This window comes from Podarcis liolepis (genome assembly GCF_965112155.1).
Source record: "Podarcis liolepis genome assembly, chromosome: 7".
NCBI lineage: Eukaryota > Metazoa > Chordata > Lepidosauria > Squamata > Lacertidae > Podarcis > Podarcis liolepis.
The window spans coordinates 18,265,033-18,280,074 of record NC_139561.1 but is presented as its reverse complement, the minus strand read 5'-3'; the positions used below and the strand labels follow the sequence as shown (position 1 = coordinate 18,280,074).

Genomic DNA, 15,042 nt, shown 5'->3' with positions numbered 1-15,042 from the left:
CCCTTTCTAGGTGCAACCAAGATAGCAGAGCACGACAGACTCTAGAAACTCAGCCTGTCCTGCCTCTCCTCTGGGTTCTGAGTTCATGGGGACTCATATTAAGCCTTGTACTCTTATGATCTGCTACTGTAAGTCAGAATCCAGCTCTGCAAGCTTTCATCCCAATCGTTAAATCATCATAAAGCGGAGCGGAGGAGCAAACATCACACTTGCATTTGATCTGTTGACTTGGCTCCCACACCAGACTTGGCATCCAGGCTTTAAACAGATGGATGCTTTTGATGGCAAGTCGTAACATTGAAGCATGTGGAAGAGGTGCCTTGGAGTGCCAAGTGTCTGATGGTCACATAAATACTTCATGCACAAACTCTATAGATCACCGCCCGAGAAGCCAGGCTATGTAGTGCAAAATTTCAAAGGGAGTGGGATCCAGACCAACACTTGTGCCTGATTTCATATCCCTCCCTCCCTCCCTTCCGCCTGCCCCCCACTTGGTTGTAACCAACTAAGTCCTTCTCTGAGTAGACCTACTGAGATTAATTGAACTAAATTAGCCATGTCTATTAGCTTGGATGGGCTTGCTTGGAGAGCCAGTGTGGTGTAGTGGTTAAGAGCTGTAGATTCGTAATCTGGGGAATCGGGTTCGTGTCTCCGCTCCTCCACATGCAGCTGCTGGGTGACCTTGGGCCAGTCACACTTCTCTGAAGTCTCTCAGCCCCACTCACCTCACAGAGTATTTGTTGTGGGGGAGGAAGGGAAAGGAGAATGTTAGCCGCTTTGAAACACCTTCGGGTAGTGATAAAGCGGGATATCAAATCCAAACTCCTCTTCTTCTGCTTTAGCAAGGCTAGCATTAGATACATTCCATTGTTCCACCTGCTATTTCTGGGAGCTGTAGTCTGTTAAGGGTTCTGAGGGTTGTTAGGAGACCCCCTATTCCCCTGCCAGAGCTACAGTTCCCAGAGTGATTTAAGAATCGAACCTTCTTCACAGGGAACTCTAGGAATTGTAGCTCTGGGAGGGGAATTGGTGTGCAGAGAAAACACCGAGGAGGAGCTAGAACAAAGCTTTGTTCCAACACTAAGCAATTAAGGACACTGAAAACACTGGATCCTCCAGTTTCAAGAAAACGATGCGTGAGTTCTGCTATGCACAATGGAATTGCATGGAAAACACAAGTTAATTCACAACAGAAGATGATATTGGGGCACTCAGAATCATTTGCCCATGTGCACAGAAAAATAAAAGCTGTAGATGAAAGGCAACACGTGGCAATCTGCTTTGCTTTGATTGTTGCAATTCATCCCTAGTTATTGTATAATTCTAAGAATATTGTATAATTTTAGAAGATTGTATAACCTTAGAAGGGGGTGCAGTTATGAAAAGGTGCAGTCAAGACCAGCCCAATACATTTTGCTGCCTGAGGCAAATGAAAGAATGATACCCCCACCTGTGGCTATAGCTCTGTATCCTACTTCAATACTAGCAGCATGGCACTGCACTGCCCCTGAGGGAGATCAGCAAGGTGGAGAAGAGAAGAAGAGTTTGGATTTCATATCCCGCCTTTCACTCCCCTTCAGGAGTCTCAAAGCGGCTAACGTTCTCCTTTCCCTTCCTGCCTCACAACAAACACTCTGTGAGGTGAGTGGGGCTGAGAGACTTCAAAGAAGTGTGACTGGCCCAAGGTCACCCAGCAGCTGCATGTGGAGGAGCGGAGATGCGAACCCGGTTTCCCAGATTACGAGGCTACCACTCTTAACCACTACACCACACTGGATCTGGAGGTGGAGGGCAAGATGCAAGATACATGAAAGTGCAGGGCAAGATGAAAGACATAGCTCTCTTCTCCAACAGAAAGGTCTGGTTAATGAGCTCAGGAGGAAGAGTTGAGGAGCACCACCATCTCCCAGCATATGCCGCCCGAGGCAATCATCTCACTGCCTAGTGGTAGGACTGGTCCTGGCTTTGCCTGCAAGGGTGTGTGGCTGTGGCAATCCAGTCAGATGGGCGGCATATAAATAATAAAATCCTCATCAAGGGACTCTGCGCTTCTGAAAGTTCCACTACCCTACCACTCACCACCTTCGTTTAGCAGGTCAAGGAGATCCAGGCTGGCTGAGAGAGAGGCTGTTTCTTTCAACTTTTCTTAATCACTTTTCTTAGCCTTGAAATGGAGGTTCTGTGGGTGAGTGGCATCCCTGTAATGGGAGTCGATGTGTTTTCACAGAAGGACCGTAATGGAATCTGAAAGATCTGAGAGCCATCATTCCCCCTACCCCGCCCAACACACACACTTTGCTGCTCCTCAAAACAACTTCTGAAGTGTATAATTGCAATTTCGCACCTTTGAGGCAGACGTTTTCCCGGGGAAAATATATATGTGATGAAAATGAAGTGTCACGAGCAGGAGGAGAAAGATGGGCTTCAACTTCGTAGCTAATGGGGATTCTGTGTCGCAAAATGACTGTTGATCCTGTTGCTGCTGAAAAGGAGTCTTAGGATCAAGCATGTGCTAGGTGCTGCTTGCTGGACTGCCAGAAGGATTTGTGGGAGCTGAGCAATCTAGGGATTCTTGAGGAACTCAGGACACATTCACCCCATGCTTTTAAAGCACTATGATACTGCTTTGAACAGCCATGGCTTCCCCCAAAAGCATTCTGGGAGCTGTAGATTGTTGCAGTTGCTGAGAGTTATCCCCTTATCCTTATCCCCCCACCCCAGATTCAATTCCTAGAGTAGCTTAATAGTCAATCCCTTTTCCCAGGGAATTGTAACGCTGTAAGGGGAATAGGAGTCTCCTCAACTCTCAGCACCTGTGATAAACCACAGCTCCCATAATACTTTGTTTTGTTTTGTTTTGTGGGAACCATGGCTGTTTAACATGGTATAGTGCCTTAAATGTATGGGGTGAATGTGTCCTCATTTGCCGGTAGTTCCTTTTATTTCAGTGGCTCTATGCTGAGTAAAACTTCATTGTTGATGACCTAGTCATATTAATAGAAATCCATAGGTGAGGGTGTGTGCTTTTCTTAGGAGACCTTCATGGAGCTACAGTCCCCAGAGTTCCCCATGAAGAAGGGTTGATTGTTAAACCACTATGGGAATTGTAACTCTGGGGTGGCAGACCCTCCAAGTATCCCTATTTTACCAGGGACAGTCCCGGATTTACAGAAGCCATCCCAGTTTCTGATTTGATCGAAAACAGGTCGTTCCTGTTTTCAGCCGAGAAATGTTGGAGGGTACGGTGGGGGAATAGGGGGCCTCTGAACAACTCTCAGCACCTTTACAAACTGCAGCTCCCAGAATTTGGGGGGCGGGCGGGAGGCCATTACTGGTTAAAGTGGTATCTGAGTGCTTCCAATATAAGGTGTGAATAGTTTTGCCTCCCTCCCCCTTCCCCCCTCTCCCGGTTTTTAAGTGGCCAAGAGAAAAGCCATTTTGAGCCACCTGCGTCCCATTTGCTGTGAAAGGGCTTTCCATTCATTCTCATTAGGCCGTTCTCCAGGGTATGGGTGGAGGGGGGGGTCAGCCTTGGGCAGTTGCCCTGCAAGTCAGGCTAAGGAGCACCATATGGGGAGCCCGGAAGGCATGCTAAGAGGCATCAGGGGGCTAAATTGAAAGAATAATGACTCGTCCATCGGCATGGCAGCTGCGACTAGGCAAACTTCACCACTGATTTGTCAGAGGCAATTTCTGGTCATTACGGTGCTGTTAAGTAGAGCCCAGATGAGAAGCGGGGAGAGATTAATCCGGTGTCAACAAGAATGATGGTCTAGCTGCTGCTTCTCCTCTTCTCTTTTTCCAAAATCTCATCCCTGGTAGAAAATGGCACCCTCTTTCCACTATCCAAAGGAGCAAACATGCATACGTAGGGAGGGATATGTTTTTTGCTCCTTTAGAGGCAAAAAGATGTGTGTGTTCACTACAGAAGACTAATATGGTTACCCTCTGGAATGAGTCTCTTTAGGGTAAGGATGGGGGTATCTGTGACCCTCCACTCAGGTCTTGCTTGAGGGCTTCCTTTGGGGGCATTTGGCTGGCTGCTCTGAGAATAGGATGCTGGATTAGATGGGCCAACTGAGCTCTTCTTATGGGTATCTGTGGGAGAGGGGCTGTTGCCTTCATGATCTGCCTCAGGGCTTCAGGAGGTATTTAGTGGGCCACCCCGGGAACAGGAAGCTGGACTCCAATGTTCCCTTGACCTGATCCAACACCTCTTCTTAGGTTCTTATGACTTTTAAGGAGCACCAAACAGCAGGCAGGGGCACTGCGGTTGCACTCTGCTTCTGCTTCTGGTCTTCCTGTTAATGCCCGCCCCATGATTGGCCGCTTTGAGACCAGGATGCTGGACCAGGAGGGCCTCTGAGCTGATCCAGCAGGGCTCTTCTTCTGGTCTTATATCATGCCTGGAGCTTGCTCTGCATGCAGCCTTTCAGACCAGCAGGATGACTTCGGTAATAACCCAAGTCGCTTGTTTTCTCCTGCTCCTGCAAAAGGAAGACTCCTGCGTCATCTGAAAAGCCTTTTGCTATTCAGATCTGGCTCTCCGGCCATACTGGGGGAAAATAATGCGAAGGGGCGCCCTTCCACCCTTCCTCCATCCTGCTGCGTTCACAAGATGCAGAAGTTTATGTCTTTGTTGTGCACTTCCCTTTGGATCCCTCGCCTGTGATTCAAGCTGCATTCCTGGGGACGCTACACAGCCTTCCCAGCTCAGTCCTTCCTGGATTTCACCAACCCACATCCTTGCCAGCTGATCCCTGGCTCAGTGTTGGCCTGGATTTTCTGCTCTGTAAGCGAGATCAGGCAGCTTTTTCCACTCTGCCAGCTCCCAGTGGTGGGTGGGTGAGGCAGCCTGCCTTCTTGCAGGCCTTGTGCTGAAGTGCAGGTTCGAGTTCAGATTCAATCATTTTGGTGATTCATTTGCTCACCTGGGACTATGACTGGAGTTTGGAAATGGATACAGTGATGGGGAGAGAGGAAGTCTTTTCTTGGGAAAGGGTCATAGCTCAGTGGCAGAGCATCTGCTTTGCATGCAAAAAATTCCGGGTTCAATAACCAACATCTCTAGGTAGGGCTAGGAGAGACTCCTTTGTCTGAAACTCAGGGGAGCTGCTGCCAGTCAATATTGACAGTATTGAGTTAGATGGAGCCAATGGTCTGACTCAGGATAAGGCAGCTTCCTATGTTTCTGTGTTTAGTCCCCTTACCTATTTAAATGCTTCCAAAAGCATTTAACCTGATACTAGCTGAGTTTTCTTAGAATAATAGAATTGCAGAGTGGGAAGGGACCATGAGGGTCATCTAGTCCAACCCCCTGTAATGTAGGAATCTTTTGCCCAATGTGATGCAATGTGATCACAAGTCTGAGATGAAGAGAATCATGCTCTACCAACGGGAGCTATAACTGTTCAATCTGGAGAATTTTGCTTTGAAAATGAAAGCAGCTAGAATCAGAGACAATGACAACGAAGATTTTTAAAAAGACTGGGAACCTTTCATATTGTACTTACAGAAATACTGCAAAGAAATGGACTCACTAGCAAGGTTTGACTAATCACTTACAAACAAGAAAATAAGTTCAAAGGTCAAGAAATAATAATATGGAATGTAATTGAGTGCAAGATGTAATTATGAAAGAAAATTTGGGATGAAGATGATTAGAATATAGAGCATTTAGGTGTAAGATCATAAAAGTAAGAGAACAATTAAGCAGAAGTAGTAAATATTTAAAGAACCAGAAGGGGAAGCTGAGGGAAGTCATGGGGAGGAGTTTTCCTCTTCTCCTTTATATGATAATTGTTACATTATGTTGTTTGGTTGATTGTTAAATTGTAAAACGCAATTAAAAAATATTAAAAAAGAAAGAAAATGAAAGTAACTTGGAAGTGCACATAAAAAAAAACAACTCCGGCATTTTCTCTTCACATGAAACTGACTATGCAGAAGCCCTATGGCCCAGCGCTGGGCAGAGGGAGGAGTGTATCAGTAGAAGGCTTCTGTCACCTTCAGTGTCATCTGCGTTGGCTGCAAGGCTCCTGACTTCACCCTAGGCTGATGAGCAATTCCTACTAATGCGACCACCTCCCCTCACACACACCACCCGTCTTCCTTTGCAAAGGGCACATTTCTCATTGGCACTTTGCTGGTTGTCAGGCTGCTTTTTTGATGCCTCGTTGACTGCTGGAGATTCTGGCTGTGCGGTTTTTCTGCCTCTCGGGAGGAGGCTGCTGGAGAGCGTTTCCATCCTGGCACTGGTTTCTGTGTTAGGTTTTTAGGCAACCATGATAGGGACAAGGCAAAAGTGGTGGGGATGCTGGCGCTGCCGCCGCTGCTGTGTGTGTGTGTGTAATATCCTTTGTCTGTAGCTGCTGGTTCATTGTCCACAGTGAATTAACATTCTGTGTGTTTCCTTTGTTGGCATCAGTATCGTTCACTTTGATTGCAAACTCAGGTGGGAGCTGAATGGCAATGGGATACAGAAATTACAGTCAGTGATAATTGGAGCTGAAATGCTTGTGAAATAAGCACACCCTTTACAGTTCCCATTAACCCCAACCAGCATGGTCAGGGTTTTGCAACATCAGGAGGGCCAGAAGTTATTCCAGCCATTGCTGTAATCAAAGAGCCCTCCCTCTTCCTAGTTCTCAGGATATGCTTTGAAAGTCCCCACACTACGTATTTTTGCAGCTCTTTGCAGCTGCAACCCAGATGTTGGAAAAGATGAACCTTTGTCACAATAACACTATACTTGTGATTCCGAACAACTGGAATTTGGAGGTGGGCTGCCTATGGCTAAGGAGGGTCCATTTCTGGTAGCTACCTGGGAAGGCCCTTCTCCCAAGCATGGGGGAGGATGAGCAATCTCTTTCAGCCTTCTGTCTGGAGAGGCTTGGAAAATCCAGCCAACTTAAGAACATAAGAAGAGCTTGGCTGCCGGTTCCAGCAGTCTATTTTCACAGTGGTCAACCAGGTACTTCTTCTGGGAAGCCTGAAAGCAGCACATAAGTGCAACAGCTCCCTACGACTGGTATTCAGAGGCTATGGGCAGTATGGGGTGTTAGGGGAGGGATAGTACCTCTGGTGGGGGACGCATTGTGCTCCTTCTGGGGTAGTTTGTTTCCTTTAGGTCCTCACCCTGCACTCGGCTCTCACTCACCTATGGCTCCAAGAAGCTGTCAGCTTGTGACAATGGCCACACTCTGGGAATGGCTTTGAATGACCAGCTAAACCAGGTGAGGGGTATCTGATGGGTCTCAAACACTCACTGAGTTAGGGACTTCCCTTGCATGTAAAGACAGTCTCTGGAGAATTGAGCAGACAATGCCAATTGTGCTGGTCCCGTGGGCAGATCAAGAGACGAGGTCCTAGTCCAGTCCGAGGTTGAAGGAGCAATATGGAAGCAGTCCATAAAAGCTGAGGCTGGGTGCAGGGCAGGGTTCAGGCAGGAACTGGCGACCAACAATGTCGCTTCCACAACTTGGGACTGGGGCTGGCTGGCTTTTATCTGCCCCGAGGCCCAGGGCAGCCATGATCCTCAGATGACTTGCCTCTCCTGGCCTGGAGGCGAGCACTTCTCCTGAGGGAACTTAGTTCCCTCCACCTCTCTGCCCTAAGCCTCTGCAGCCCAGGAGAGGCTGGAGGGTTATCGGACCCAGAGGCAACCTCAGCTTCCTCTGACAGGGCTGAGAGTGGAGCACCTGCAGGCCATGGGTCCTCCATCACCTCAGGAGCCAGAGCAGACTCAGCTGGTGCCTGCACCTGAGGATCCAGCACAGGTGAGGACCCTTCGGGCTCATGCCCCAGCCCCGGCTAGGCTGGTTCTGGAGGCAGGGAACCCAGTGCAGGCTGGGATTCCTCAGGTTCAGCCTCCAAGTCCGAATCCCAGGCTATCACACCAATAGTGGGTCCAACAGTCAAGTAGGTGGTTTCTGCACATGCTGTAGAGGGAAGTGGGGGGCAGATGGGGCTCATCAACCTGGGAAGAAAGCCCTAATAGGAGGAGGACAACTGATCCTAAACCTCTACTGCCTTGAGGGATATCTTCGGGAGAAGAAAAGACTAACGCATAAACCTTCACAAATCTGGAGCAGAGTCCCTAAGATGATTGTGTGCCTCCTATCAGCAGGTCCTGCAGCCAAGCTGTTGCCAAATGTACTGCTCTGTTTTCCTTTGGACCACATCAGTGAGGCCAAGAGGGGGTCTTATTGTCTGGGCAGCCCAGGACCTTCATATACGCTGCCCAGGCTCGCACCCCAGGAAGGTCACTGCTAATGCAGAAGCATACTCCATTGTCTGGTGAGACAAATGGAGGCCAACTACCTTGGACAGTAGAGCATAGCCAGAGCCTTTCCCTCCTCCATTGATTTGTCGCATATTTTAAAGCCATCCAAGGTGGTGGCCATTGCTCCCTCTCACGGGAGCAAAAGTTATCATTTTACTCTGTGCATTTTGATCTGTCCGGAATCCAAGTCGGGAAGCAGGCTTACGAAGGACGTGCCGCGGTAGTAAGGAAAAAAAGGAAAAAACAAATTTCAGGTCGTATTCCCAAGGCGCCCATTGGTCATGCTTTATTTGTGGATGGAACCATCATGAAACCAAAAGTTTGAAACATTGGATGAAGATTTTTTATTTCTTAAAAAAAGAGAGAGAGCAAAAGAAACCCCACAAGATGGACAGATGCTTTTAAAAACAATGGGTGGTTGAGGGGTTTTTTTGTAATTTAGTGAGGCAAAAGATGATGCGCAATGTGGGGGCAGAGCTATTGTCTCAACTGCTCCCTTGTTTCCATGTCCCTTTCAACAGCCCTGTTTGATCTGCAGAGACTGACATGTGGTCGGTTATTTTCTGCTCTGTGTTAAAAGGCCCCCAGCAACAACCCTCAGTCTGCTCCATGCCAGATAAAAGAAATCCATTTCAGTCTCTGTCACAAAAGTACACACACTCATCTGTGGATTTCTATTAAAAACAGTGGGACGTCTTTAAGTTTTGTTTGGTGTACACTTACTGAAATGCATGGACCTAAATTAGGCCACCTTCATATCATAACAGTATCATACCACTTTAAACAGTCATTGGCTTCCCCGAAAGAATCCTGGGAGCTGTAGTTTGTTAAGGGAATTGAGGGTTGTTAGGAGACCCCTCTTCCCCTCCCAGAGCTGCAATTTGCAGAGTTCCCTCTAGGAAATGTAGATCTGAGACGGGAATAGGGGTCTCCTAACAACTTTCAGTACCCTTAACAAACCACAGCTCCCAGAATTCTTTGCGGGAAGCCATGACTGCTTAAAGTGGTATCATAGTGCTTCAAATATGTGAATGTGGCTTTAGTCATGCTTTTACATTCCAGTGGGTCTACTCTAAGTAAAAGTTGACTGCAACCCACAAATCCTGAATACCCCTAGTCCAGTGATTTATCCCAGATGTGGGAATTGAGGAGCCGTGTAGAAGATAATGTTGCCAACTCATGGGGGAAAATAATCTGGAATGCTCCTATGCCTTTAACAGCACCTGTTGATTTGCAGAAAGCAGCGGGTGAAAGCTTTTTGTAGCATGGAGATAAGCAGTGCTGTATACCAATGCCTGCACATCAAACAACGGTTAAAGGCAGAGGAGCATAGTTTGGTAACAAAGTTGGCAGCTCTGATGGGACATCAGCAGCCAGAAAGGTTTCTTTCTTCGTTCAGTGGAGGGAAACAATTTCTGCAAATGCATTACTTTCCCTTACGTTTCCATGGCTAGGGGCCTACAGTCCATGGGTTGCATGATTACCGTAATTACAACCAAATAATAATTTTAGCCTGAGGAACGGGTGAAACTGTCCATTTCAGTTTCTCGCTGTTTCTTATTTTTCTTATGTTCCATTCGCCACATTAGTTTATGGTAAGCACGCCACAAGCCTCCGTGAAATTCAACATTTCGGTGCAAATTTCTTCTGATACACACATTTTTTGTACATGGTTTTGTCTGATATAAGCATTTTGCAAAGGAATTGTCCCTAATATTTTTATAGTGTTTTTATATGCTTTTATCAGTAACATAATACATTTTTTTAATGCACACTTTGCCCTGATATAACGTATTTGCAAGAATTCTTGGCTGGAGAACTGCATTTTGAAAATTCGGGGAAGTGTGAATTTTGAAAGACGACTGTGTTTTGGGTCACGCAATTTTTTGGAAAGTGCAAATCAGATCTACTCTGGGTGGAGTTAATGTTGGACGCAATTTATTATCATTGTTATTTTTTTAGAGTGTTTGTGCCCCATTGTCCAGCCAAGAAGGCTTCCAAGAACAGCTTTCATGGAACTAATTGAAACAAGACAATCCCTGCCCTCAGGCTTACAGTTTTAAATACATAGCACAAAAGGAAAGAGGGACTAGGGGGGAGGAGGAAAGAGCTGCAGATCAAATCTCTGTTAAAGAGACAGGAACAGGCCAGGCCTATGAATCCCCACCCACCCCTGCCACCAAGTTGGCAACCCTACACAGCGAGAGAAGAGTCCCAGATCCACGAGCAAATACAAGGGGAAGGCTGGGGAATGAGTGCTTGGTGCTGGTGGTGTTAGCAGGCAGTGAATGTTTTCCAGAAGAAGTTTTTACAGGGGGCTTTGCGATCCCTTTGGGTGAGCTGGGGTAACCTCCCCAACACAGAGGGCTCTTCCTCCAGGTTGCTTTCCAGCAGGTCTTCCGCGTCGGAGGAAGCTGTCCCATCACGGCTCACGTCCACTCCGTCCAGTAGATCTGCCAGCATTTTCAGGATCAGACCTTTTCGGGCTTTGGTTTGCTCCTGCAATCACAAAGCAAGCAGTAGGGCAGAGGGTGGAGAGAAAGCAGGAAAGTGAGTCCCTGCCCCCTTGCTGGAGAGTGTAAAGGGGTTTTAAAAACAGAGAGTCACTGTGGGGGAAAAAATACATGGAGAACATAAGAAGCGTCTGGCTGCTGGGTCAGACCAAAGATCCATCCCAGTCTAGCACCCAGCTCTCAGAAAGGTCAGCCAGGTCATACAAAGGCTGAGAGCCAGTGTGGTGTAGTGGTTTGAGTGCTGGACTAGGACCTGGGCGACCTGGGTTCGAATCTCCACTTGCCCATGAAGCTCACTAGGTACCTGTCTTCTCTCAGCCTAACCCACCTTGTTGTGAGGATGAAATGGGGTGGGGAGACGAACCAGGTATGGCTACTTGGAAGGAAGGTGGGATTGAAATATATTATCATAATTGGCATCAACCGGATTCTCATTTCTCCTTCTACCTGATATTTTTTAACTGGAGGTGCCAGGGTAGAATCTGAAACCTTCTTAATGCAAGGCAGGTGCTCTGCCATTGAACTGCAGCCTTTTGCAATACTGCATCAGGTTGTTGGTCCATCCAGCTCAGTACTGCCTGCACTGACTGGCAGCATCTCTCCAGGCAGAGGATATACCTGGAGATGCCACAGGTTTAACCTGGGACCTTCTGCATGCAAAGCATGAGCTATGGCCCTTCCCTGAAGACACAGAAACATAGAGTGCTGCCTTATACCAAGCGAGATCCTTGGCCTGCCTAGCTCAGTATTGTCTGCACTGACTGGCAGCAGCTCTCAAGCAATTTCAGGTATGGGGCCAGTCCTACCTGGTGATGCCAGGGATCAATGCTGGGGCCCTTCTTCATGTAAAGCAGCTAATCTAGTTCTGCTCTAACCACTGAGCTACAGCCCTTCCCCAAGACTTCACCCCCCTCACTTTTAGCTTCTTTTGAAGTTTGTGTCTGATATTCATGTTTTGCTTGTTTTATCCTGTTCCTAGTTTTATCCTATAGAATATATCCATTCCCCCACCTCTCCTGAGCCACTTTTGTGGGGGCTGCTTTTCCGGACTGAGAAGAAACATGCAAATGGCTTTTTATAAACATAAATAAAATTTCAGAACAGCACAGCAGACAGGGATTCGACACAGGCAATGCCCCCAGGAAGCTACATAGATGGGGTTTCTGCATTTCACCCTGCTGTTAAGGATTCATAGACTTATGCTCAGCAAAGAATGCATGTGTGGTGGAAGGGAAATGGAATGCAGGCTTCACTGCCTAGTAGTTTTAATCTCCCTGATCAAATAAAGATGCTAGTTCATAAGAGACAGAGCTAAATTGCGCAGCGTGACAGCGAGAAAAGGCATTTAAAATTGGAGATAGTAATAGCTTAGCTCATTCCCTGGCACACAACAGTAAGCTAATATAACTACCCTCAGCATATGTGAGCCAATTTTTATTTTAGCCCTTTGTGCCTTTGTAAATTATAGTAGCGATCTCAAACACCTGAGAGCAAGCTCTATTGATTTCAATAGGACATTCAAGTTGACATGTTTAGGACTGTACTGCGTACCCCCTCCTGCCCACATACTTCCCAGTGGTGCATTTAACCACAGGGAGAAATGTAACAGGTGTAGTCCCCACCTCTCTAAAAAATTTTTTGGGGGAACCACACCTGTTGGATTTCAATCAGGAAAAGGAGCAAACAAACAGTAGTCATTAGGAGAACACTGCCTTATCTTGAATCAGACCTTTGGTCTGTCTAGTTCAGTATTGTCTACACTGACTGGCAGAAGTTATCCAGGATTTCAGGCAGGGGATATTCCCAGCCCTTCCTGGAGATGCTGGAGATTGCACCTGGGAACTCCTGTTTGCGAAGAAGATGCTCTACCACTCAGCTGCAGCACCACCCCAGAGGACTGTTTTGCCACTGCTGACATCCTTTCTAAACAAGAGGCATGCATTTAACTAAAAGCCCTTCTCTCCTCTCTCTTGCTTTGATGGACCCACTCTCCTTCCCTCTCCTTCCTTCTGTTTCTTCTCCTCTCCTTCCTTCCCTTAGCCTGCAATCCAGCCTCCACTTACCTGGGAATAAGTCTTGCTAATTGAGCCAGGCAGGACCCCGGGGTTGCACTGCAAAATATTTCGTTCTCTCTGCATTCCGATGCTAGTCCTTAGTTTGAGTTTGGTATCATTTACTCAAGAAAAGAAGACAGCAACCTTGGAAAAAACCCTTCTTCGGTATTTGACTTATTCCCCTTTTGCTCACTTTCTTTATTCCTCAGATCTCCCCATTATTTACATCTGTCCGTACTCCCCTTTCCATCCCCTCCAAAAGCCTCCCTCTTGTGCATAGTCTCCTCTCCTCCACCAGGCGGCTTTGCCCATCTTTTAAAGCACCAGAAACCTTAAAAGCCTTCTGCACAAAACCCTAGAATTTTAAAGGAAAGATGCCCCTTTTCAACTCACCCTGCTGCTCTGTACAGAAAACTTATCCTCCCCGGGCAAGGCAGATGCTCTCATGCTCCACACCAGCAGCAGAACAGCGATGAGCCTGGCCACCAGCTGCATGGCGGAGGTTGCCCCAGAAGCTCCTTGGTTCTAAGGCTGAGAAGGACAGAGCTGTTCCCTAGTCTTGTCCTCAAGAGCGGGATGTGGCACCTGCTTTTTATAAAGCCCTCCCTGAGCTGTGCCTGAGTGACGCAGGCAGTCAAATCCACCCGGCAAGCCAATGGCACTTTGGTGGGTAGTCAGCACGAGCCTCTCCGTGGGTGAAGACTAGTGATCCGGAGGAAAGACAGGTCCAGGGGCACATTTTGAATTGAAAGAAGGGAAAACAACAACAGAGGGAGACGTGCAATCATTTTATTTTACTTAGCCTCTCCTAAAATACATCGGAAGCTGGAAAGAGGTCGCATAGCCATGCCCTCCAACACTGCTCAGATGAAAACAGGGACATTTCTCACTCACCCCCAACTGACCCTCCTAAACCCCAATTTCTTTGCCCACCCCCCTGCACAGCATTTCCTGTCAGAAGAAGGGCAAGTGCCACCGCTACTACACCAATGGGACACAGCACACACACCCTCCATCGTCCTGAGAAAAACCCCTTACCCCCATTTCATTGTATTCTTCAGTGGGTTTACAAAAAGGAAAACACACGTCGACAAATAAATTTAAGAAAAGGGCAAGATCAGGCGCAGATGCACAAAGCATTTTTTAAAAATATAAAAAAATCAAGACTCTTTGCGCTCTGCTCCACTCCCCCTTTCTTCCCTCCCCAGAATGGCCCTGCCCTCTGTCTGCTCCTCAGAGCTGGCCCTCACATGGGGCTGGGCCTCAGCGGCCTCAGCCTCATCCTCTTCACCTCTCCAGCAGCTGCTACAAGCTGCCCAAGGGAGGAGGCTGGCAGCAGTGGCCATGGAGAGGCAACAGGGTGCTCTCTCACAGTCATCAGCACCTCCCCCCCGAGTTCAGCAGAGGCATCACTGGTGGGAGAAATAGGGATATTCCGGGATCAAATCAGAAGCTGGGATGGCTTTTGTAAGTCTGCGATGGTCCCTGGAAAACCGGGACGCTTTGAGGGTATGCATATCTTGCTGAGTTGCGAGAAGCAAACTCATGAGAAGAACCTGCATCAGGTCAAAAGCCTCTCTGGTCCAGCATCCTGATCTCTCAGTAGCCAGCCAGATGCCATAGCAGGAAGTTTGCAAGCAGGACCTGAGCATGAGAGCTCTCTGCCCACCTGTGATTCCCAGACACTGGCATGCAGAGGCATACTGCCTCTTAGAGTGATAGCAGAACATAGCCATCATGGTTAGCTGATAGCCTCACCTTCCATTAATTTGCCTAACACTCTTTTAAAGCCATTCAAGCTGGTGGTCTTCATTGCATCATGCGGGAGGGAGTTCCAGAGTTTAGCTATGCACCATGTGGAGAAGTACTTCCTTTTTCCTGCCCTGAACCTTCCAACATTCAGCTTCTTTGGATGGTTCCTCCACAGTACTATGAGAATGTCTTACCCTCTTTTCTATGTAAGAACATAACAAGTCTGGCTGCTGGATCAGGCCAATAGCCCATCTAGGTTACACATACCCTTGTGCTCCCCTTGTGTCCCCTTGTGCTCACTGAGGGTTGCTCCCAGGTAAGCCTGCGATGGATCATAGCCTTCCTTGTGCAACCACTTGCAGAACTAGCTGCTGCCTCCTGCCAGGTCTCAGCTGGCGAGTGGGGGTCCAGGAGCCTTACCTTACCATCTGCAAGTGAG

The 15,042-nt window shown here is 47.7% G+C and overlaps 1 protein-coding gene across 1 annotated transcript; it reads right to left on the bottom strand.

The window, feature by feature from the left end:
- Nucleotides 1-10,503: 10,503 nt before the first annotated feature.
- Nucleotides 10,504-13,701, bottom strand: CORT (cortistatin). The gene is made up of 2 exons (XM_083514030.1): nucleotides 13,245-13,701; nucleotides 10,504-10,783 (listed from the first exon to the last, which is right to left on the bottom strand). Exons 1-2 carry the CDS (start codon nucleotides 13,344-13,346, stop codon nucleotides 10,559-10,561), a joined length of 327 nt encoding a protein of 108 aa, XP_083370156.1. The 5' UTR covers nucleotides 13,347-13,701; the 3' UTR covers nucleotides 10,504-10,558.
- Nucleotides 13,702-15,042: the final 1,341 nt, after the last annotated feature.

What these genes read in the sequence shown, in the direction of transcription:
- CORT (XM_083514030.1), bottom strand. Translation starts at nt 13,346, where the DNA reads ATGCAGCTGGTGGCCAGGCTCATCGCTGTTCTGCTGCTGGTGTGGAGC. An exon ending in TTTCTGTACAGAGCAGCAGG is followed by an intron (nt 10,784 to 13,244) that starts GTGAGTTGAAAA and finishes TTGTGATTGCAG; the next exon opens with GAGCAAACCAAAGCCCGAAA.